The sequence below is a fragment of the Chiroxiphia lanceolata genome, chromosome 3 (assembly GCF_009829145.1).
Source record: "Chiroxiphia lanceolata isolate bChiLan1 chromosome 3, bChiLan1.pri, whole genome shotgun sequence".
Taxonomy (NCBI): Eukaryota; Metazoa; Chordata; class Aves; order Passeriformes; family Pipridae; genus Chiroxiphia; species Chiroxiphia lanceolata.
Window position 1 is genome coordinate 51,612,421 of NC_045639.1, and position 23,172 is coordinate 51,635,592.

Consider the following 23,172-nt stretch of genomic DNA (forward strand, 5'->3'; position numbering starts at 1 on the left):
AATTAATCTCTAAGATTATCCAGGCTCTTATACTAGACAGCACTGCACACTTAGTAAATTTTCAAGCAGCTCATGTTTTGTCTTTTCTCCCCACTGAGGGCTTCACATCCATGCAGGAGGGTTCCTTGTCCCTTGTGAAATCCAGAAAAAGCTCTCTACTACAGTGCTTTGGGATCTATCTTGAAATGCTCTCTCCTTGGGATGTTAGCCCAAATGTGAGAGGAAGCAAGTGCAGAATCGCTGTCTACAGGTCCAGGAATGAGAAGACAAAGCTTCTGGTGGGCATCAGAGGTACAAGAGGTCTGGGCTGCCTGCCTTGCCAAGGGGGTAGGATCACAGAATCATTTAGGCTGGAGAAGACCTTTAAGACCATTGAGTCCAGCTGTTATCCCAGCGCTGCTAAGTTCACCGCTAAACCAAATCCCTAAGGGCCACTTCTGAATGTCTTTTAAATACCTCCAGGGATAGTGACTCAACCAGTTCCCTGTGCATCCTGTCCCAATGCTTGATAACCCTTTTGGTGAAGAAATTTTTCCTAATATCCAATCTAAACCTCCCCTGGTGCATCTTGAGGCCATTTCCTCTTGTCCTGTGGCTTGTTACATGGAAGAATAGACCAACTGTGTACCTGGCTACAGCCTCCTTTCAGGTAGTTGTAGGCAATGATAAGGTCACCCCTCATCCTCCTTTTCTCCAGCCTAAACACTCAGCTCTCTCAGCTGCTCCTCATAAGGCTTGTGCTTCAGACTCTTCACCAGCTCCATTGCACTTCTCTAGACACGGTCCAGCATCTTAATGATGATCCAGCAGATCAAAACTCCTACCCAGCTTGTTGTCTGCAAACTGACTGAGAGTGCACTTGGATCTTCTTGTCCAGATCATTGATGAAGATATTAGACAGGACTGGCCTGAACACTGAGCCCTGGGGAACACCACTCATGACCAGCCTCCAGCTGGATGTAACTCCATTCACCATCACCCTTGGGGCCCAACCATCCAGCCAGTTTTTAACCCATCCACAGTGCACCCATCCACATCATGAACAAGCCAGTTTCTTCAGGAGAATGCTGTGGGAGACAGTGTCAAAGGCTTTACTGTAGTTCAGATAGATGACATCCACAGCTTTTCCTTCATCCACTAAGCGGGTCACCTTGTCATAGGAGATCAGGTTGGTTAAGCAGAACCTCCCTTTCATAAACCCATGCTGGCTGGGCCTGATCCCTTGGTTGTCTTGGACAGGTAGTGTGATGGCACTGAAAGTGATCTGCTCTATAATGATCCTGGATGAGCCAGGAATGGCCTCTGCCCTCAGTGATGTGAGTGGTGAGTGGTGGCAGAGGGCTGGAAGGATTTGCCGGTTGGGGGGAAGCAGGCAGACATGTGCTATGAAGACTGAGGGCAAGGACTTATGGAGTGTGCTTTGCCCACTCCTGGAGGGTAAAAGAGACAGCTTAGGTCAGGACAGATGCGCAATGAGCGAAGACTGGCCAGTTCTCCATACCGCGATTATGGAGAAAAAATGAGCAATGGTATGGGTTGGAAGGAAACGAAGAGGAAAGGTGAGGAGGAGAAAAGTAAGTGGATGAGGGGCTTAAGGAGTGCTATTTGGGAATGAGCCTGAGAAGGGAGGTGCAGGAACTGGAAGGAAGATAGGATTTCTGGCAAGTGGCAGACATGGAGACTGTGCCTTGTGAGCTGCCTCAGGCTTTTATTGCAAGTTACACAATATGGGAACTTTGTTAATTAAAAAAAAAGTTAAAGCAATTGGATTACAGTATGTTTCTCTTCTCTTTAAGATGAAATTCTGTTCTTCACAAATGCAGAGATAAATTAGAAAATTTTGTCCAAAAGGTAAAAAAAAAAGCACCCTGCCTCCCCCCACCCCCCAAAAAACCCCACCCAAACAAACCCACAAACCCTAGGCCATACCTTTTCTGAAATAAGACAAGACTTTTGGATATGTAGGACTGGCAGTCACATGGAATGACAATTCTGGGGGAAAACCACTCAAATATTGTGAATATGGAAGAATGAAGATTTTGTTTTAAGGTAAGAAATGTGCTTGAAGGGAAGAAAACAGGGCATAAGGATAGAATTACATCATCTAACAGTGCTTGATAAGGTGCATACATCTTGCTCTTTTGTAGCCGTTCGGCTTGTCTGACATAGGAAGTATGGTAGTATTAGAGAAAGAGCCACTACTACACTTATTAAGATTTCAAAGACAGTATTTCTGAATTCTGCATGAGTTAGATCATAAGACTGGGCAACTTACTTGTATGTGGAGTAACAGTTTGTCTAGGTAAATAGGTCAGAACCTCTGAGATTATGTCTCAGTAACTGCAGTGTGCCTGAACTCTATAGCTGACTTTCACAGGTAAGGTCACACAAGGGCTCACTTAACAGTTCCCTTTTCTCTCTTTTTTTTCCCCTCAGATTTTCTATGAGTTTAAGTTTTCTTAAGTTTTTACCTTTTAGGTAGAGTTTAGCATTAGATTACAGTGCAGACCTCCAAGTGAGTCTCACTGCTTGTTTTACCAGTGCCAGAGCCCTGCAAAGGCAGGATAGCTGCTCTAGCTGCCACAGCCACCAACAAGGGAGGGAATACCTGAGTGGGCCAAGCCTATTGTTGGAGGAAGATCTTGCAGCTGGTGCTGACCAGGCTCACCTGGATATTTTGGCAGCCAAGAAGCAGCAAGGTTGGCTATTTAGGGCTCTCCATAAGCTTCTTCCTTTTCTTTCCTCTCTCTCTCTCTGCACTTCTGGCTACACACTTATCCTTCTTGCAAAGCTCACTTGCCTATGTTTCTGAGAAGCCTTCAGGCAATTTTGTTACAGGGTTAGTTGTGAAAAGCAGGTAATTGAATTTCAGAAAAAAGATTTAAGTGAAAGGGCAGTGTTATGGTTAAAGTGGCATGCCATCAAAGGATTTACTACTTCTGACAGATTCTGACAGATTCCCTGTGTGTCAGGGTTGCTGTTGATTGAGTAAATTTGCCAGAATTGTGCTTCATTGGATCAGTTTATCCCTCAGCAGCCTGATGGGATTGCTGCACGCATAAAGATGCATAACAAACTTGGAGCAAGGTGGCTGTTATGTTCACGTAGTGTGAATTAACCTATTAGTATTTAATAAGCTTAATACACTTTCCCTCCCCCTTGAATTCATGTTTATTTCAGACACAGAAGGACAAACGAAGAACAAGGATTTTTTATTTTCCTTCAGCAGCGATTACTTAGGGTGCAAGATTCAAGGAATGTTCTTGGCTTGCATGTTAAAGAAGCATTCATTTCTTCATGCAACTTAAACAGCATCAGTCCCATAAATTTAGAAATCAGTTTGCATGTCCCTGTAAATCTGTCAGTGTGTTCCTTTTTATTTTTTTGAAGTCTCAAAATAATTGTTCATTGATATTTTTAGAGAATCTGAAAATGAGGAAGTGGTATTTTTTTTAAAAAACCCCTATATTAAAAATTAAAGCAGTTCAGTTTCTTATATCCTGTTTTATAAACAGGGGGGTGTTGGATTCCCCCCCTTTTTTAATAGAAAAAGTAGTTTAAATATGTATTTAAATATAGAGTGCTTTTTAGGATAAATTTGCTGATTGTTTCTGCCAAATTGTTCTGTAAAGTAGGATTGAGTACAGGACAGAAGATCCTTGTTTTATTTGTCTTTCTGGTTTCTCTGTTAGGTTTTGGCTTCTTGTAGATTTTTCTCAAGAATGTGTTTACTGAAAATACAGCATGTTAAGCTAGAGCTTAGTGGGTTCCTGTGCCTTGAATAACCTTTCCCAAAAACATAGATGTATTTTCTTGTGGTTTATAGAAGCTGCATCTGTCTCAGGAAGCCTCCTCCATATATGGAAATAGCTGGATATTGCCTAAGTGTGGGGAGAAATGTCATGGACACCCACCTGTTCCCCCTCATCCTTAGACATCTGCTTATAGATGGTGTTGGAGACTTGCTACTGGGCAGTTGTCTGATCCATGTCTTGTCCTATCTACTGCCTGATGGTCCTTATTGCAATGAATATGGGGGGCAGGGTTTGCTCTCCAGCACTGCTTCCAGAGGTATCATGGGAACTATGCACTAAGATGTGGGGATGTGTGTAAAGCTCAGTTGATAATTAATTTTGCCTGATCTTCAAAGGGGAAAATGGATTAAATAGTTTCAGTAGCTACAATAGCTTCAGACTATCAAGAGGAAGGATGTGACAGAAGCATTTCATGGCACATTTGACTGCCAGTATACTGGCCAAATCTAATCATTACAAATAGGGTTTGACTCAACCAATGGGGGAGTACTTATGGGAGTTTGCTCTGTTGCCTTCAAGTGGCTAGAGAGAAACTTTCATGCTTTTAGGTTTTCTCACCTATGTCTTAAAGGTTTCAGATATTGTTTAATACTCAGGACACGGAGTGCTGGGCTGAGAGGTTTTTTAATATTCATGGTTGCCTGTGCTGGCCAACAGATGTGGTGCAGATTAGACTAGCAGTGCTGTGCTGTCTGAAGATTTACAAATGTGGATGTTTGCTGTTTCCCAGTTGCCTATTTGGTTCCTGCTGCACATTTGGTTCCTCATCCCACTTAGGAGAAAGGTTGTTGCCTCAGCTGTGTTTCTGGATGATAGTATGCATTTCCTATTTTTCCTCACAGAAGTCACAGGAATCTCTGTGTTCAGGGGTAGGGTGGAGTTTGGTTGTTTGTCTTGGCAAGTTGCAGATTAACCTGTGTACTGCGCACATGGATGCAAGTGTGTGTCACAGTTCATCCCCTCCTTTTAAAGAGGACATAAGCAAGTAGTGAGAGATAATGTGTCAGCTAGTAAAATTCCTATTCAGCAAATATGAATAAAGTTTTGGAAGCAGAAGAGGGAGCTTTCCTTTTTTACAGTTTTCTCAGTTCCTCCATAGAAAAGTCAGGCACCACTCTTTTTTTCACCCCATAAATCCTCTTACTGTTCCCTGTCTGCATATCTTTTCTTCTCCTTTAACATCTGACTTCTATAACATAAAAACAAGAGGGCTTATGCCAATGGAAGGAGGCACAGGTTGCTTTTGAACTCAGCCTCTCCAGGAACAGAGAAAGTGCCCAGGTTGGTGAGGTGTCCTGTCTGCTACACTAATCCTGCCCTCTCTGTAAGGACAAAAGAGCTGGCAGCACTACCACTAATGCTGGGAAAGAAATAAGAGTTCAGGAGCTCCCATACAACCCATAAGCAGGTAAATAACCATTTATAAGTCTGATAGTTCTGTGATAATCAAAATAATTAAATCCAGTGTTTTTTTCTGCTACACACTGAAGGTTATGCTACGTGCTCAAAGCTGTGCTGTCTGTTGGTGTATTTGTTTTCATCATATTCTTTTAGAACCTCAAACTATTGCTCATTTTAAATAGATTCTGCCCTCTCAATATTGATCCTGTAGAGGCTAAGTTAAAGAATGACAACAGTATTAGAAATTCCTTTTGATCTAGCTGTTGACATTAATGACTAGTGACAATTTCCTTTTCCTAAATATGCAATTTAAGTTAAATGAGCTTTACTACTAATGTGCTGCTGTATTTCTGGAGCAATTTGAGTTTATTTTCTAACTCTGCAACATAGCTTCTGCAAGGATCATGCTACACATGGTTCTAGGTTAACTGCATGTGTGTTGAAATAGTGTGCATGTAGTATTAAATGCTTTAATTCTGTGCCTGATTTACATTCACATTGTCCCTAGGGTTAGCTAGATAGTACATTTAGAAAGGGATAAAATTCATGTCAAAAAAGCCCATTGTCAATCTCAAAATATATTTATAAAATTCATCCCTATCCCATCAATTTTTTTTTCTGGCTAAACTTTTGTAATGAAGTAAGGATTAGGAAACATCATTAACTGTCTGTTTTGTTATATTCATGATTAAAAATTTTGATATTTTGATAGAAAATAAGCTTTCATTTTGAAATGTCTTTAACGATATCTAATAGTAAATGCGTTCCCTTTTCAAATATTTTATAGTAGCCACTTCCTTTCTGTCAAACAAAATGTTTTCGATAATCTATTGATAGCTTCTTCTTGCACCCAAACATTTCAGCATTTCCATGTGGTGGTCATATTTAAATAAAAAGCTGGAAGAATGAGAACAGAAGAAAGAAGGGATATTACTTTTACTTTTCTCTAAATTTCTCCTACCAAATGTGTAGTCCAGACCTTTGCCATTTCTCTTGATCTTTCCTCTTCTCTTTCTGTTCACCTCCATCCCACACCAAATCATAGAAAGAAATAATTACTTGTACATGTCTGTTTTCCCTTGACTTCACTAAGAATTTTTCAAGAAGTAGCTACCAAATTTGAGTGAACTCTGTTATTAAAATGTGCTACCAATACAAAAGGGCAGGTAATAAAATGTGATTGTTTTTTGAATTTCAAAATTACTTGTGTATTGGTTTTCCCTTAATGATTCAGTGGCTTGTGTGGGCTACTATTCCTGTAGTTTAACTTGGAATTCTGATGCCTACTCTAACTGAGATTTTTTTATTATATCTCTTAGAACCGCTTTATATAATTTTCTTATCCCTTTACAAATCTTTCATCTTTTGGGCTATAATTTCCTCTTCTTTATTATTAGAAACAGATGACTTTTTTATTTTGTTTCTTCTCCTTTCTTGTTAGAAAATTAGAGAAAAAATATAGCAGTTCATTATATTTTGTTATAATAGCCAAAAAATTCATATACTTTAGTCATAATATATAGGCCCATATTAACTTGGAGGTATTGAATCAGCTGAAAAGACCTCAAATTATTACTAGTCTGTCACTCATAACAACAACAGCTGTTTTTTCAGGAGTTCAACAGGGCAGGTTTGAGTTCCATGACTTCAGACAGCTCCTAATATCAGAAAGATAGATGTACATAAAGATGGCAGAGAATTTAATGAAGCTGGATGATCTTTGTCTACAATCTTAAACTGGTCTCTTTTCCTGCAATTGTAGGCAGGTTTTTAATCAAAACAATCTCTAATTTTTTCCTTAATGCTTTTTAGAAATGGAGAATTCCCTGTTAGATCACATATTCTGTGAATGTTAATGAAGCCCTAACTTGGTTAGCTTTGTAGGCATTCTCTCCTGTATCCCTTCCACTCACTGTATGTTTATAACTGTATGAAAACAAGATCTATTTTGTCTTTGCCTGATTGTGTACTCAGATTCTGAAGTACTACAAAAATCACAATTGTCTAGTTATTAATTGGGTAGGCCTTGGGGATTTGTCTCATCCATGGTAAAGTGATTTCCAGATTTGCTAAATCAAATAGGACTCTCTTTCCTGGGACATCAGTTTAATGTTAGGAAAAGTTTTGAATTAAAATTGGTTTGAATTAAAGTTTTGGCACTTTAAAGAAAAAGAAATACTTGCTCACTGGACACTTCAGAAGGGAAACCCAGGCAATGTAAATCATGGTGATTCACCTACTTAGATACCTCTGCTAAAACCAATACATATTTGTATTGCGTTTTTTCTATTATTTTCTATTTTTTCTTTATTTAGAATATATATTTAAAATATTTATATATATATAAAAATATATTTCGTATATATGTATTTAAAATATTCTATTATTTTCTATATTTTCTGTTAGGCACTAATGATCTTGGTGTTGGGGAACAGAAAAATGTGTGTTAAGAGCTTCTGAGTACTCTTGAGACCATTAAAAAGAGTGTTGGAAGGAGAAGGGAAACTGCCTGCTGACTTGAATGTACTTTGTCTCAATGCTCAACAGCTGTAGCAAGGATATGAATTTGTTTAACCATTTGATTTAAACAATTTCTAATATTATGTCTCTAGGACTTCATATGTTCATGTAAATCCTGACCTTTCTTGATGATAATGATGACAACGCAAATGTTACTGAATAGCATATGGGAAATACGAGGCCTAAATAATATATTTGATTGCTGATGATCAAGCAAGAACCTAAGCAAGAACCTAAGTTTATTGCAAGGATGTTTTATTTGAATAAATCTGCTCCAGGTTTTCTATAAAAGTTTCCATGCTCTTGACCCTGTCCACCTACTTAGATATGCAGTTGTTTGGTGCATACTCTTTTGATTATAATTTTCTGAACGTACAGTTTTAGTCCTGCATTAAAGGCTAAATTCCAGTTTTACAGACTCTAAATTGATTAATATTAGGTGACAGAAAAGAAGTAAGGACCTTCCTTATTAAAGAGATTGAATTTGCATGAGTTACTACAATAAAATAATTGTTCAAATTACATTGTGTCAAAACAACCTAAAGTCTCAGCTACATTTAAAATATGGCATATACATATTTTGACTTTTTTTAAATTGAAAAAAAACCTGGTAGCCTTCTTCAAAACAAACAAGCAAACAAAAGAATCGTAGATCTCCAGTCTTTGCAACAGTTTGGTAGAATAGATTGTAATTGTGACATACTGATGGCTGGCACAGCAGGCAGTGGATAATACTATATAGCCTGACATTTCCCTACTTTTTGCTATTTCTCTGCATAAAACTGGCTTGTCTACTGAGAATACTGACTGAAAGGTGTCTTGGATGTATAAAGTGTTATTTTTATGTAAGCAGATTAAGAATTATATCCTATTTCCATTCTCTTCTTAAAGCACAAAATTAGTCAATAAGTGATAGCATTTCTATTGCGAATTGTTTTATCTGCTAGGGATAAAAAAGTCTTCAGTAGAAGCAGTCATCCCCAGAATAGGAGAGTTATGTTTCATTATTCCTTTAGAACATATTGGATAAATTTTTTTCCCAGGAGGTAGGGATATGATCTCTTTGTTTTATATCGCTACTTGGTATCTTCAATCATAGAAGATCGGTAATTTAAATATCTTACATGAGGACAGAGTTTTCCAGGAGAACTGTTTGTGAGCAAATGTTAGTGTTTAGATCAGGTGTATCACCACACACTAGTAAATTTGCAGAGATATGTGTGGTGAATTCAAATAAATTAGGGGGGCCATCATATGCAGAGGATTATGTTTAGGCTCTTAAAGGCCTATTTTAGCACAAGGATTACTACAGTTTGTTCAAATGGCTGTGGATTACATTTATACACAGGAGAGATTAAGAAAGAGTGATATTATTTATTCCTGTTTGGATGTTAACACTATAATGTATAGTAGATTTTTGCACTAAATTAAGTGCATAGGGAAGGATGAAAATATTATTAATCTATTTCTGTATATTTATATCAAAATTTCTCACTAACTGTATGGAAAAATGTCCCTCTAGGACATATGGGAACTTGGTGATAGCAGTAAGAATTAAATTTTTAGGGGGTGGTGAAGTAAAACTATTTTGAGGATATATTAGTATTGCAAATAAAAAAGAGGTCCAAATACTGTGTTTATCCATGGGCATGAAATAACCTGCTGGCCCTGCTATTTTACTTCTTCAGTATTCTATTAATTTATGAAGAGACTATCTCAGAGAATTGGTTCAATTTAGTCATACTCTGAGATATAAGTGAGCCCACAGGTTGAAAAAAATGACTTGATTTCTTCTGTCTCAAGAATTAAGCTACCCAACAAGAACGTAAAATAGGGATATACGTTTCTAGCAATTTAAATTTGTAAAACTGTTCTCCACAGTGCTTTAACTATCTGTGAATTGATTTTTTTTTTTTTTGAAAATAATAATGTAATATCAGGGCAGGTCAACATATTAGTGTTTGTTCCAAATATACTTACAGTAGAAATTTGATGAACTAATAAATACATATTGGACAGTATTTGAAAAAATAAGTGGAGTATTGAAATGCAATATTTATCAAATTGCTCATTTGATGAATGCTGATTTAAGCAATTGGCTACTAAGTATTGAGTTAGGGTTAAGGTTATGGAACTGGTGAAGGGTCCAAAGCACAAGTCTTGTGAGGAGTGGCTGAGGGAGCTAGGAGTACTTAATCTGGGGAAAAGGAGAGTGAAGGGGGACCTTATCACTGCCTACAACTTCCTGAAAGGAGGGTGTAGAGAGGTGGCAGTCAGTGTGTTCTCCCTAGTAACAAGTGAGAAGATGAGGAGAAATGGCCTTCAGCTGTACCAGGGGAGGTTCAGGTTGAATATTAGGACAAATTTCTTCACCAAAAGGGTTGCCAAACAGTGGAACAGGCTACCCAGGGAAGTGGTTGAGTCCCCATTCCTGGAGGCATTTAAAAGATGCGTAGGTGTGGCACTGAGGAACATGTTTTAGCGGTGGACTTGGCAGTGCGGGGTTAATAGTTGGAGTTGATGATTGTTAAGGTATTTTTCAATGTAAACAACTTTATTATTATATACATATCGGTGTTAAGAAAAGTGGGGGAAACAGGCATGTGGAATAATATGGATGCCCTGGTTACAACTGCATAAACAGCTGTTCTACTGTGTTTCAAGCATTCCTCACTCTGTATTAAGCTCCAGCATACATCGACACGCTCTCTATTTTCACCCAAGGCTTTGAACTCTGTCTGATGGATGGTGTACTTCCTCCCTACTATGCTTTTATCCCACAAAGGTGCATTTATTTACCTAATTTGGCATTCCTCTAGCCATTTAGTTCACTGTCTTTGCCTAGGTTTGTTTTCCATAGGATTACATTCTCAGCCTATTGATTTACCTGTGGTGAAATATTGTAGCATAGCCTCCACTCTATGTGTTTTGCAGCTTTCATAATTCCAACATGATAAATAAAATAGGGAGAAATAGGACACAAAGCGTATAAAATAAGCTGTGTGTTTGGCCACAGAGATGATTTGCAGTATGTTTGGGATGTGCAGTGAGAACACTCTGAGAAAGACGTTAGCACTTACCTAGAACTTCTCTGAAATATAGTAAAGCATGCTATTGTTACATTTAAAATTGACCCAAGAGATGATTTTTCATACAGATTTCTAAAATCAGTGGATAGGATGTAGCTGAAGATGATTTTCTGTAGTAATTTTTTCAAGAGCTATGATAGAATTGTTGACACATTGACACATTGTTGTGTGTATTTATTTTGGCGTCCCAGTACGTCTCTTACTGACATCAATGGCAAGCTTCCATCCACTTCAAGTTTGCCACATTACCTGCAAAATGGCACAATTTAAGTTGTGTAATGCTTTTCCTAAGACCACAGTGATAAAAGTCATGTATCTGGTAGAATACTTGGAAGCATGTACACAGTAATATGTACTATGCATTTCAAAAAGTATTTTTTCAGGAAAAACCCCCACCAAATATTTCAGATTTAGTAGTTTTAAAAAGGTTATCTTTTTATTTAAATAACCAATGGCAACAGCTCTGGTGTATTCTTCTATACTACTACTACTTTGAGTCAATGTTCAAGTTTCACCACTGTTAATAAGAATGGGGAAGATACAAAGGGTCTTTTTATGCTATCATGTTTATGTGGACTTATCCAAACTGAATTTTTCACAGTGAGGTATAGCCTGCAGAATAAAACAGATAATTTTTTTTTAATGTCAAAGTATCTGTCTTGATTGAAGATATTCTCTAATGGTGTATATATTTTGATACAGTTGTACATTTCTTTTTGGGAAAACTAATCTGAGATTGTTCTATTGATAACAATTACCTTTGGATTATTTTCCCCCCTTTCAACTAAAGGAGAATAAGTTGGTTTCTTGACTCATATTCATATTATTTTAATTTTTCTTGTGGAGTGGAAGCCTGCTATGTAGGATTTTGCGTTGGAGTCTCTACTCCCGTGTTTATCCAGAAGTCCTTGTGAGCCATTTCCATTGAAAGGGTGGGATTTTGAATATTTCTACCTTATGACTGCAAGGTGAGGGTGACTGCATTTAAGGATTATAACAAGAAATTGTTTCCTGTCCTTGTCCTGTTAAAATATGCAGCATATTTCTCTTTTCCTTGGTCACAGTTTCTCTACTGATTGCATTTTTCAGTAAACTCTCTTTCTACAATAACTGTCCTGACATTCACTAGAAACAAGGAAATGCTTGAAATTTTATAGAACATAAAATGGTAATAATCTGATTTCCAGTGAACCAGTAAATGGTGAAAAAATTAACTGTTACAAAAGGTAACATGTATCTCCTGTAACCCTAAGAACAGTATTTTGCTGGAACCTATTTTCTATAAGCTTTACAAAACGGGAAGAGTTGTTCTTCTAAGAGGGATAACTAAACAGAAACCTTAAAATCAGACTGTTTTTTATTGTCATACAGAACTTGCATTTGGTCACTAACTCATCTATTCAGCTTTTGCTTCAGTTTCTTTGCACCTTCTCTCTTTTTGTAACTGCAGTTTTATGGTGCGTGTTTTACAAGGTATGCAACCATATTTTTTACTTACGATAAAATTGAAAGCAATCTTCAAAATGTGTTTACAGGTTGCCCAATTATCTTAACAGCATATTCTTTTTAAAAAATTGCTTCCTCTCTACAAACAAACTACTAGCAACCTTAGCCTGAAAATGAAAGTGGTTCCAACGGTGGGAGTTTATTTTTAAACTGCAACAGATTTATTTTTAAATTTCATAGATCTTATATTCTTTTAAGGTCTGGTAATTTATTGAGATTTACTAGAGCAGTTAACAGGTTTAGTTATGTACAGACATGGGCTGAGATTTATGGCAGAGAACACTTCCCATGTATTGAAAGGGTAGCTGATGCCGGATTGCAAAGTTCAAGGCATTATCCATTTTTCAGCACAGCCTAGGTTCCCATCTAAGTTTATCACCTTTTGCTCCTAAGGGTGTGTTACTGTGCCTGCAACATGTCTTTTCTGGTAAATGTGTTTCTGGTTCAGCTTCCTTGCTCCCAAGACTTTTCTATTTTCGTTCCCGATGTCATGTGATCCCCCTGGCCAGTGAGAGCCTCGCAGAGGGAATGGCAACAGCCTGCTGGGAGCAATGTAAGTCAGAAAAAACCTCTTGGTTTTTGCAGTTTCTGTCCCTCACACTCAATTTTAAATGCCGCTTTTACCCTGAACCTTTGCTGGGCACACCTAGGAATACCTATGGAAATGCTTAGAAGTTAGGTGTTTTGGTTTGGATTTATTTTTTCCTCTTTCAAATGTTACTTTCTTACTATGTTCCCTTTTTCCTGTGTTCTACAGTGTTGTTAAGAAGCCTAAAAAAGTGACAGAAAACAGACCAAAGGCATTGCAAGTGTTGATTAAAGTATGTTTTAAGGTGAATATTTCAGGTGTAGTAGTACTTTATTTAACATGTGCTATAGACAGTGCCAAAAATCCTGTGCTGCCGTTGAGAAAGAATGATATGACCCCCTCCTCCTCCCCCAGCTCCTTAGTCAAAATTGATCATTTAGGTAGAAGGAAAATAGTGAACAAGTTTCTCTGCACTCACAAGCTGGTGCTTTTACCAATTGGCTGAGACATAATGGGGGAAGGACTTCTTTCAGTTAAAGGGCAGTCATGTACCGAAGGCAGTGTATCATTTTTCTGGTATGAATGAAGGGAAATACTGTATTTTGATCTCAGCTGGTGCTGAGCAATACTTCGAGCATATGATGTTGAAATAATGTATTTAGTGAGATTTATAATTTTATTGTAGGGCTGCTTCCTGGTACAAAGTAAGAGTCTTATCTATTTTTTAACACAGGCTCAGAACTCAGTTGTTAAAATTTACCTGGTAATTACTACTGAGTAATGGTTTTGTCTAATTTAACTACATATTTTTTTAATTGGATAAAAATGATTTTTCAGAAATCATTTTCCCTCGTAGGAAATAGGTATGTTTTACTTAATTTCTGTTTAATTGTGGGGGGTTGGCTTTTTTTTTTATTTTATTTGTTTTTATTTTTCATTCTTATAAACTACGTGTGCTTCCTTTGGAGTCTCATTTTACATTTTGGAGTTATCTTTTAAGTATTTCTAAGCTTATTTTAAATTTGTGTCCCTAAGTGATATGCCTTGGAAAAAAGGTGTAATGAAATAAGCTGGAATCTTCTGATTTCCTTTCATGACCTATAGCCTGGACCCCATATCACATAACTTTAAGGTGCCAAGGCCATTACTGCAAATTTCTTTATTTTCTTTGTGTTGCTGATCTATATCCTAATGACCAGGCATTAAACGAAGGACTGTTGGAAATCTTTCTTCTCTTTCCCCCCTGCCCCACATTACTTTTGAACAGAGAAATTTTACTTAATGGTTACGCTGAAGTACAAAGAGCATGTTAGGTGTTTGGCACAGTTCCTCTCATCATCACTGGCGCTGAAAAAGAGAAGTCCCAAATTCTGTGTTTGTTGAATTGCTGCAGTGTCAGAAGCGCAACAGAATCTATATGTAAATATCTGACTCAGAAACAGAAAACAATTAGAAAAAGCAATCCTCGTTGTGCAAACTGGATGAAACTTAAGAGCCAGTCTTTCAGAACTTTTGTTTAAAGGTTTGCATGGTTGGTTTTGATGATAAAGTGAAGCAAGTGCAAAACTGAAGGTCGTTTATACTGATTTAAAAACCAAAAGAAGTTTGTTCATTAGATTATAATCCCATTACTAACCCAGTGTGGCCTATTTGCCTTGCTTCATGAGTTTACACAGTACTGTTGCACACATAATGGGAATTTTGAGACTGCACCTCAGAGCTGGATTCCCTGTTGCTTCCCACAACTTAATGCTTAGACTTGTGAGCACAAGTCTCCAGTTTAAGAATTGTGCCAATTTCTGTGGTAACCAGAGAATTGCACTTGGTAAAATACAATGAGTAAAATTAGAGGATGTGTTTTATCACTTCTGTCTCTTCTTTGCATGGTTGTATGGTTTGGTTTGGTTTTGTCTACTGGCTTATTTGCTTCATTCATGCTCAACTGTCATCTTTGTTTCTGAAAAAGAACATAACATAATAAAAAGAGGGAATACGTTCAGTAAAAAGCTTTACTGTGAGGACAGTCAACCAGTGATGCAGGTTTCCAGAGAGGTTGTGGAGTGTCCGTTGTCAGAGATTTTTCAGAACTCAACTGGACCCAGCTATGACTCTGAGTAACCTGCTGTGGGTGACCCTGCTTAAGCAGGGGATTGTACTAGGTGATGGGGGCCCTGAGGTCTTTCCCAGCCACAGCAATCCTGTTAGTCTCTGAGAATTTCCCCGCCACCATTTGGAGTGGGAGCGGGAGCAAACTTGAGAGGCTACGGAAAAGCATTAAGCCCCAGTCTCATACACAGTATGTGGAGTTGTACTCTTGAGGCCTGATGAGTGGCAAGGAAACATGGGATCATTTAGTAGGAAATGGAAGTACAAAAGTAGTGAAAAGAGAAAATAAAATTTTAAAATTTTTATATATATAACAGCATAAAATGCACAGGAAAAGTGTAGAGTTTTCATTTAATATATTTCACACTATCATATGGATATAATTTTAAATAAAAATGGCAAAAACTAATAACTTAACTTGTGTTTCAAAAAGATTATTTAAAATCTTTTTCTTCCATAATGGTATAGGTGATGGTTTTTCTTAAATTTTGTTTATCTTTATGAGACTTGAACACTTGTCCTGAAAGTTATTGCCAACAAAAAAACAAACAGGTGTGACCGTTAATAAATTCAGACTGGAGCTGGAAATGTAGATGGGTTCAGTCTTCCAATAGAGGGGTAGGCTAGGGCATGTCCCTATTTACAACAGTCTCAGGGAGTTGGCTGCAGGAGTTGAAGGTTTGGTAGCAAGGACTCAGTGACTCAGATGGCTATTTCCATTTCTGGCTAAATAGTGTAATTGGAATTTAGACACAGTGTCTTTTCCCGAAAAAGACAATTACTTACTGCAGACAAAAAACCAGAATATTGTCAGTTCACCACTGAAGTACGGTCTGAAATCTAAATGATAAAACTTGCGTATTTTTTAAAGTGGAAGTAATATTTGATCTTGAAAATATTTTTGTGGCATTTTTCTATATTTTTATTAATGTGCAGATAGAACCAATAGTTTTAGTGCAAAGTTCTATAGGTACTAAAAATATAATTTGTGTTTGGCTATTTTAAAAAATGGAATAGTTAAAGGAGAATAATCTGCAATGAAACAAGGCTGGAATTATGTAGATACGTTTCAAATATTTTGTTTTTTAAAGAGTCTAATTACAATTCTATATAGAACTACTAGTTTTGTATCTATTCAGTTCCAAATAGCTTTCATTGACAGTTTTTATGGCTTTCAGTAGCACAGCAGTTACGGGTTAGATTTGCTAAATTAGCTTGGGGACTATTGTAACTGTCTATTCAGTCCTTATATCATCTATGACAGCTAAACATAAACACCATAAAGCCAAAATTGGTCTGATCTGAATTTTTTCAAAACACTTGGTTTGAAACCCAAACAAACAGAAAACTGAATCTTCTTTAGATTTTGTTTGTTCTCTGAAGCTTGGTGGGTAACTTAAGTGTAACTGCCTATAGTTTTACCTCCTGTGTTCTTCAAGTGGAGATAAACTGGTTCTGCTTTCACAAATAAGGTCATTGAGATTTTGTCTTGCAGTTATACAGTGGGAAGCATTTCATAGCTGGGTCTCATGTTATTGGCATCACCAATTTTGAGGTGATGGACTTGAATGGTATTTGTGGGTTCATGTTGCTATATTGTTATAAATCAACAACCTGCTTATTCATTCCAAAATACCATTAATCTCAGACTGTGCTGAGGCCGGTAGGAAAATATATCCAAAACTGTTGCCAAGCTGTGTCCCCACTATCCCAAGAAATCATTCAATTTCTGCTTGTATTATCTTCCTCTGTCTTTGTCTGGAGGGTGCTTTCTGTACAGGCATTGATATCTTGCTTGGACACCTTCGGATATGAAAGCAACCCTGAACTCTTAATTTCATGTGCTCATTAGAAAGCCAATGGCACAAGAGAAAGAAGTGACGCCATTGCTGTCCCAGTCAGTCTGATTGTTCTGTCAACCTGAATTTATTGTAATTTAAACTGGGCACATATCTCGTGGGTTTGTTTCTTGTCCTAATTTGTCATATGTGTTACAATATCCACTTGAGCAGTTGCTTTGCAACAAACATGACTGCCTTCTGATGATGTTTCTGTATATGTTGGTGTACTGGTGCCATGACCCATTGGTAGGGGTGCAATGTTTGTTGTAAATTCTCACCAGGCTGAACAATGACCAGTTGGGCGAGTGGGTAGGCTCAGTTGGTTAGAGCATGGTGCTAATCATGCCAAAGTCATGGGTTCAATCTCCATACAGGCCATTCACTTAAGAGTTGGGCTTGATGATCTTTGTGGGTCCCTTCCAACTCAGAACATTCTGTGAATATCTGTGAAGATGCCAGACCATGAGTCAGGAAACTTGTGCTTTATTATATAGTTGCCTTAACTCTGACAACCAGCCCACTGTTTAGACAGTTGGCTAACAAGCCCTTAAATTCTTACAACACACTTTCTAAAAAATGGTGGCTAACAAGCCCTTGGATTTTGTACAGTACATGGCAGTAAGTTCTCATCCCACAACAAACTTCTCAAGAGTGCTGGTTCACAAACCACAAAACACTTCCACAAGCTCTCCACTCCCATGACCTACTTCAGTATGGAGTACAGTGTGAAAGCCATGCTTTGCCCAGGCTTTCACCTCCAAGGGAGGAGAAAAATAAAGACAGAAAAGGGAGAGAGAGAACAAAGAATATCGTCAGTCCTTAGATCCCCTGTTGGTCTGCTGTGTGAATGGTCCAGACCTGGGGTAAACAATAAGAATGAAAGATAAAGAGAGAAAAAAGAGAGCAAGGGGGCCCAATGTGCTTTCCTTTATACCTAACCTCATGCAGCCTCTTACGTAAACTAGATTTTTCCCACCATTTTGTTCACACATGCACAGCCAGCCCTTTGAGCCCTTCTCCAGGAAGTGTGTTGAGGAGGGAGATGGGACTGGTGAGCAGGAAGTTGACCCTCTCCTCCTGTCACACCTTTCCTGTCCTGACAGAATGTTGGAGATAAGACATGCTAATGCCTGGTTGCTAGACGCACAAAAGCTTGCTCATACATACACATGCACAGACTTTAAAGCTGGAGGGCATTGAAAAATGAAATTAAATCAGATTTTGTCATATGAATCAAGTGAGCTCATAATTATTTCATTAACAGCTAATTTTTTATTGGATGGTCTTTCTCTTAATAAAGTGTTTACTTGTGGTGGGTCTGGCTGAGCCAGAACTTATTTCCCCATAGCAGCCCTCACAATGCTGTGCTCTGCATTGGTAGCTAGAGGAGTGTTGATAACACACCTATGTTTTGGCTACTGCTGAGCACAGCACTGTAACATTCATTTTTCAATCGAGGGTGAGATCCTGGGAGGGGACACAAGTAGGCCAGCTGACCCACACTGACGAAGGGGTTATTCCATACCATACAACATCAACCCAGATATAAAAGCTGAGGCAAGGAGCAGGACTGGAGGCACTCATTATCTCTGATGGCTGCCTGCTGACCACCGTTACGTGTGCTGGAGCCCTGCCTCTCAGAGAAGTGGCCGGCCATCGCTGCTTATGGAAAGTAGAGATTTAACTGCGAGCTTCTACTTTGTGCACGCGGATGCTGCTTTTGCTTTCTTTTTGCATAAACTGCCTTATTGCAACCCACGTCTTGTGGTGTTTTCTTTTCCCACCTTACTCTCTCCCCTCTCTGGCTGGGAAGGTCACCGCTGGGAGAGCGGCTGGGTGGGCACCTGGCATTCAGCCAAGGTGAACCCACCACATTACTCATGCTCACTGGCACAGTTTTGTATGCACAGTGTCCATCACAAACAATGGTAAATAAATTTAGAGAAAAAGGAAGGTTGACACATATGTAACAGAAGATTACTTCCATAATTCCTTTTGCACTTTTGACGAAAACCTGTCTTTTAAAAAAATATTGATTTGTTTTCTTCCTTTATTTCTTTTCTCTTGAAACCTAGCAACGTGAAGGACGTACTTGTAGAAATGCCTTTAAAAATGAAAAAGAAAAATCCAGAGAAAGCTGAGTCAAGAGAGACTCAAGAAACTTCATGAATTAGATGTTGAGTCAATTATGATATTTTTTCTCTTTTAAACAAGCCATAGACAAAAGCAACTAATTTTTTTCCCTCTCAAGGATTACACTAAGGCAAGTAAGACAAACTGTTTGGCAAATTTGATCTTTGGTAACTTAAAGGATTGAAAACCAGACAAAACATTGTACATCTCATTATGTTCAAGGTAAAATTTTTGTGCTGGGGAAATGTATATGTTATGAATTGAGCCCATATGAGATACGTTGGTGTTAGCCAACCCTCCAACCCAACCTGCTGCCGATGTAAAACAAACAGTGTGTCTTCTGGTTCTGCTAAATACTGGGTTGGTTTAAGTCCTCCCTTTTGGATATCAGGAGTGGGGTGGGACCATACCTGTTATGGATTGATCTCCTGGCATGGTCTTCCTGGTGGATTTCCAGACGTTGGCATCCATCCCTGTAAATGTCTGTGGTGGGACAGTGCGGGCCTGTTGTTCTAGTTGGCATATAATGCCAGACACATAGCTCGAGAGTGCCCAAAGAACCAGTATGATGTTCAGAGCCTAATGTCTCTATGGGGAGTCAGTTTGTGTTTGGCACACTTTTGGAGCAGGGATTTCAGTTTACCCCAAAAGGAATTTGGTTTTTGTACATCCCAGCTGCTCTGCAAACCAGGCCAATAAAACCTCAGTACTGCTGTGTACAAAACTGATAACATAGATACAGATTATTTTTATTAACCAATTTCCTTCCCTGGTCTAGCTCACTAGCCAGTCACTAATTTGTCTCAGCACTGTATCTGCTCTGACAAGAGAAATAACTTTCTAAGGACTGGACTTTCAGGCTTGAGAGCCACCTCTGCTGTTATAGAAACATAATCAGAGGGAAAAACAGACATTTTGGATATAAGTGGAATGTTCTTTCTCTCAAGAAAACCCCTTTCAATCTAAATATGTCTCTAGTGATTGAAGTCTAGTGTGTGTGACTTCAGGGCTTCTTGCACACAAAGCAGTTCACCTCTCTTGATCTAAAGAGAAGCAGAAACATTTTGAATTAAGCAGAAACTTATTTCTGCATAGATAATGCATTAGGACTTGCTTCTGCAAAGACACAACCCATAGTGTATCTGATTCATTCTGGTAAGTTTTTGCAATAGTCTCATTTGTTGAATCCAGTCTAGGTTGGATGGCTAACCCAGTACTGAGCTGTCATAGCAACCAGATCATGTAATTTGTTCACGGTGCTTATCCACATTTATCTCAAAGCCCAGTTAGGCTGTTTTTCCTCTCATGAACAGGCTGATCTAGAGCTTCACTGCTCTGTCAGATGAGAAGGTTGTAATTTCCATAGTAAATTTATTTGCAGTGCTAACTTTCTTTCTTTGTCTTAAATACCTTTTATGTCTTGATGTTTATGCCTAAGGTATTTATAAGGACTATTCAGCTTTCCTCCTATTTGTGGGGGTTTTTTTTTGTTTGTTTGTTTTGGGTTTTCTTTTGGTCTAAATGAGTCAAAATTTTAGCCATAATTTGTTTAATATACTCTTCAACCTTCAAATCTTTATCGAATCCCAGCTGCTATTTCTTCCCATCCTTTATATTGTGAAATCCTTTTCCAGCTCATCATGATTGGCCCTCACCCTTAAGTACCCGAACAAAAAAAAAACCAAACAAACCCTTGCAAGTTACTTCTCAAACCTTTTTTTTTTTTTGGCTTGGCTTATTGCATTTTTACATTCAGTCTGTCAGAGTTATATTTTGTCTTTTATTGTGCTCATTAAAGCAGCAGCTTGAGGGTTTTTTTGAAGATCTGCTTCAAATAATATCTTACATTTTTGCCAGAAGCCAGTAAAGTATGCTTAAAATTTTTTCAATTACCTTTCATACTCTTTAGGCAAGTGTTTGCTCTCAATTGATTTTAATTCTTGTTGCTTTCATACCTGTGAAACTGCCCCTTTAAAATGAGAAATCATATGTATATATATGATTCGAACTTCAAACATTTACAACTTGTTGCAGTCAAATTGTTAATCAATTGTATCTCCGTGATTATAAACTTTTTTGTTAAATTATTATCTCTTCTTCTTTTATCAAATTATATGTAATTTACCTAAGTTGGTTCTAGCACATTTTGATTTGAGAAATTACTTGTATGATTTTTAAGGTATCCACAGATTCTTTAACACTGAAAACCCAGAAGAAAACACCCTATGAAAAGGATGGCTCACATTCTGTGTTTAGTTTCACTCTAGTCTTCTGCCAAACTCTTTTCTTCTTTCTTTGGATATTATTGCTCTTTGATTTTTTACTTTTCTTTCCTTGATTGTAAATCCCTGTCTTTCAACATACATCACTAACTTTATTTCTAGTGTGCTTCATATATTTGGTAACATACTTGAAATTAAGAACATAAGAGCTTTTCTGGATTTAGGCCCTAGTTTCTGCTGCTTTCTTTTTTTATGACCACTTTTATCTTGAGTTTTGCTTTCTTATCACTCATTCTTCTTTTTATATTGTTTCCTTACCTTGTCTACACATCCCACATCTCTCATGCAGTTTCCTTTTTTGGCTTCTCTTCTTCCCAGTCCTCATTTTTCAGTCTTTTGCATTTCTCCCCACAGTTTATGGCTCTGGAGAATGACTCACATTACGAAAGTTACAGTTCTTGACACCGTATTCATTTACAGTGTCATATTAGTATTAAAACAACCTACCTTGAGAAAGTATTTGTTCTGTTGAAGAGATATGTACCACTAGAATCATTAGGAATGCAGTCACTAACACCTTTTTTTTTTCTTATTTCTCTTATAACTTCTGATTATAATACTGGAATTAAGAAAACTCTGTGGATACATTGACTGGTAAAATTTTTGTAGCCTGTTCCCTTTACCTTCATGGAACTGTTGACACTGGTATGTTAGAAAAAGCAGTCAGTGGGAACATAAAGAAATAGTACAGGTGAAATAAAGAGCTGATACAAAGTGCTTTCACTCTTCTGCATTGTCTGAGTTCATAGATGCTTGAAAAGTCATTGACACTCATGAACATTAAGCCATGAATCTTATCCTGTCTGGTAAATGAGAACATTGACATTATTTCCTATTTGATGAAAGCTTATTTTGCTTCTGTTTTCCCTCCCTCCTTCTTTTCTCCCCCATCCCTTTTTCCCTCCCATCCTCATAACAGAGCTGTTCTGTTCATCCTAAAATGACTGTTAAGTTGAAATAGCAAAATAACTTCTCGAAGTTGTTTTCTAGCTTTGAAGGATATTACCCTGTTCTGGAAGTACTTAATTAAAATAAAATAGTAATAAAAGAACATGAGTTTTGGTTTCACCAATCTTCACTATTGCTTGGTAAACAGAACAGGAAAGTTGATTTTCCATTCTGTTGATGGCATGTATTTGAAAAAACAACTTTGTTATCTTAGTTGATCCAGATGTGTCAGCCTATGAGGTAGAGGAACCTCCCCTGTCTATGTCATGTTTTGCTTTGTGTTTGGGTTGGTTTATAAGGCAGTGTGAAGGCTAAAGAAGACACATGGGCCTCCTCCATCCTGGTGAAGGATTTCTCGCAGTCTGCTGGCAAACCCATCCTTTCTGCAGAATGTAACATAGCAAATGTTTATGAAGAAAACGTGAAGTAATATTGCTTGTCTTGGAGCCTTCCTTGTCCTGAAAGCAGGGGGAAATGGAGGAAGAATTCACCACTGGCTGAGCTGAACTGCTCGCAGTGTTGCTATAAAGATGGTGTGGTACATGCTCTGGCTTGGCTCAGGCTGGAAGGCAAATTCAGCTGTGCTGCTGTAAGGTGTAGTCCACAGGCTGCAGCACTGTTAGTTGTGTGTTTCCACACTATTTCCCTTCAACGTAAATTTTCAGTTACCACTCCATGAGTGGTTCAGGAGGAAACTCTTTGGTCCCTTTGAAGGATGGGCTTTCTACTGGCTGATAGTCCCTGCTCTTTTTCCTCTTGCTTGTTTCCTTCTCATTGACATCTGTTTTATTTTTTACTCTCTATCTCCTTTTGTCCACGCTCTATGCTCGTCACTGTCCCTCCATGTTCTCTGCACTTTCTCAGCTGGTAACAGTTCTGACCAAGACTGCACTGTCTGTCCTATGTGTGCTACTCCCTGATTCCTTCATGGATAGCCCTTGCTCCTCTCACTTAGAGGGTCTGCTGAAGGCAAAGGTTGTTGGGAGGTCTCCGTGGAACCTG

General features: G+C 38.1%; 1 protein-coding gene across 1 annotated transcript in view; it reads left to right on the forward strand.

Moving 5' to 3' along the window:
* The first annotated feature begins 4,980 nt into the window (after window positions 1-4,980).
* The window catches only part of ESR1 (estrogen receptor 1), a 161,087-nt gene continuing 142,895 nt past the window's right edge, over window positions 4,981-23,172 (forward strand). Inside the window, 2 exon segments of the mRNA XM_032684559.1 lie at window positions 4,981-5,223; window positions 12,780-12,884. Coding sequence (XP_032540450.1) covers window positions 12,860-12,884 — 25 coding nt within the window. The 5' untranslated portion in view covers window positions 4,981-5,223; window positions 12,780-12,859.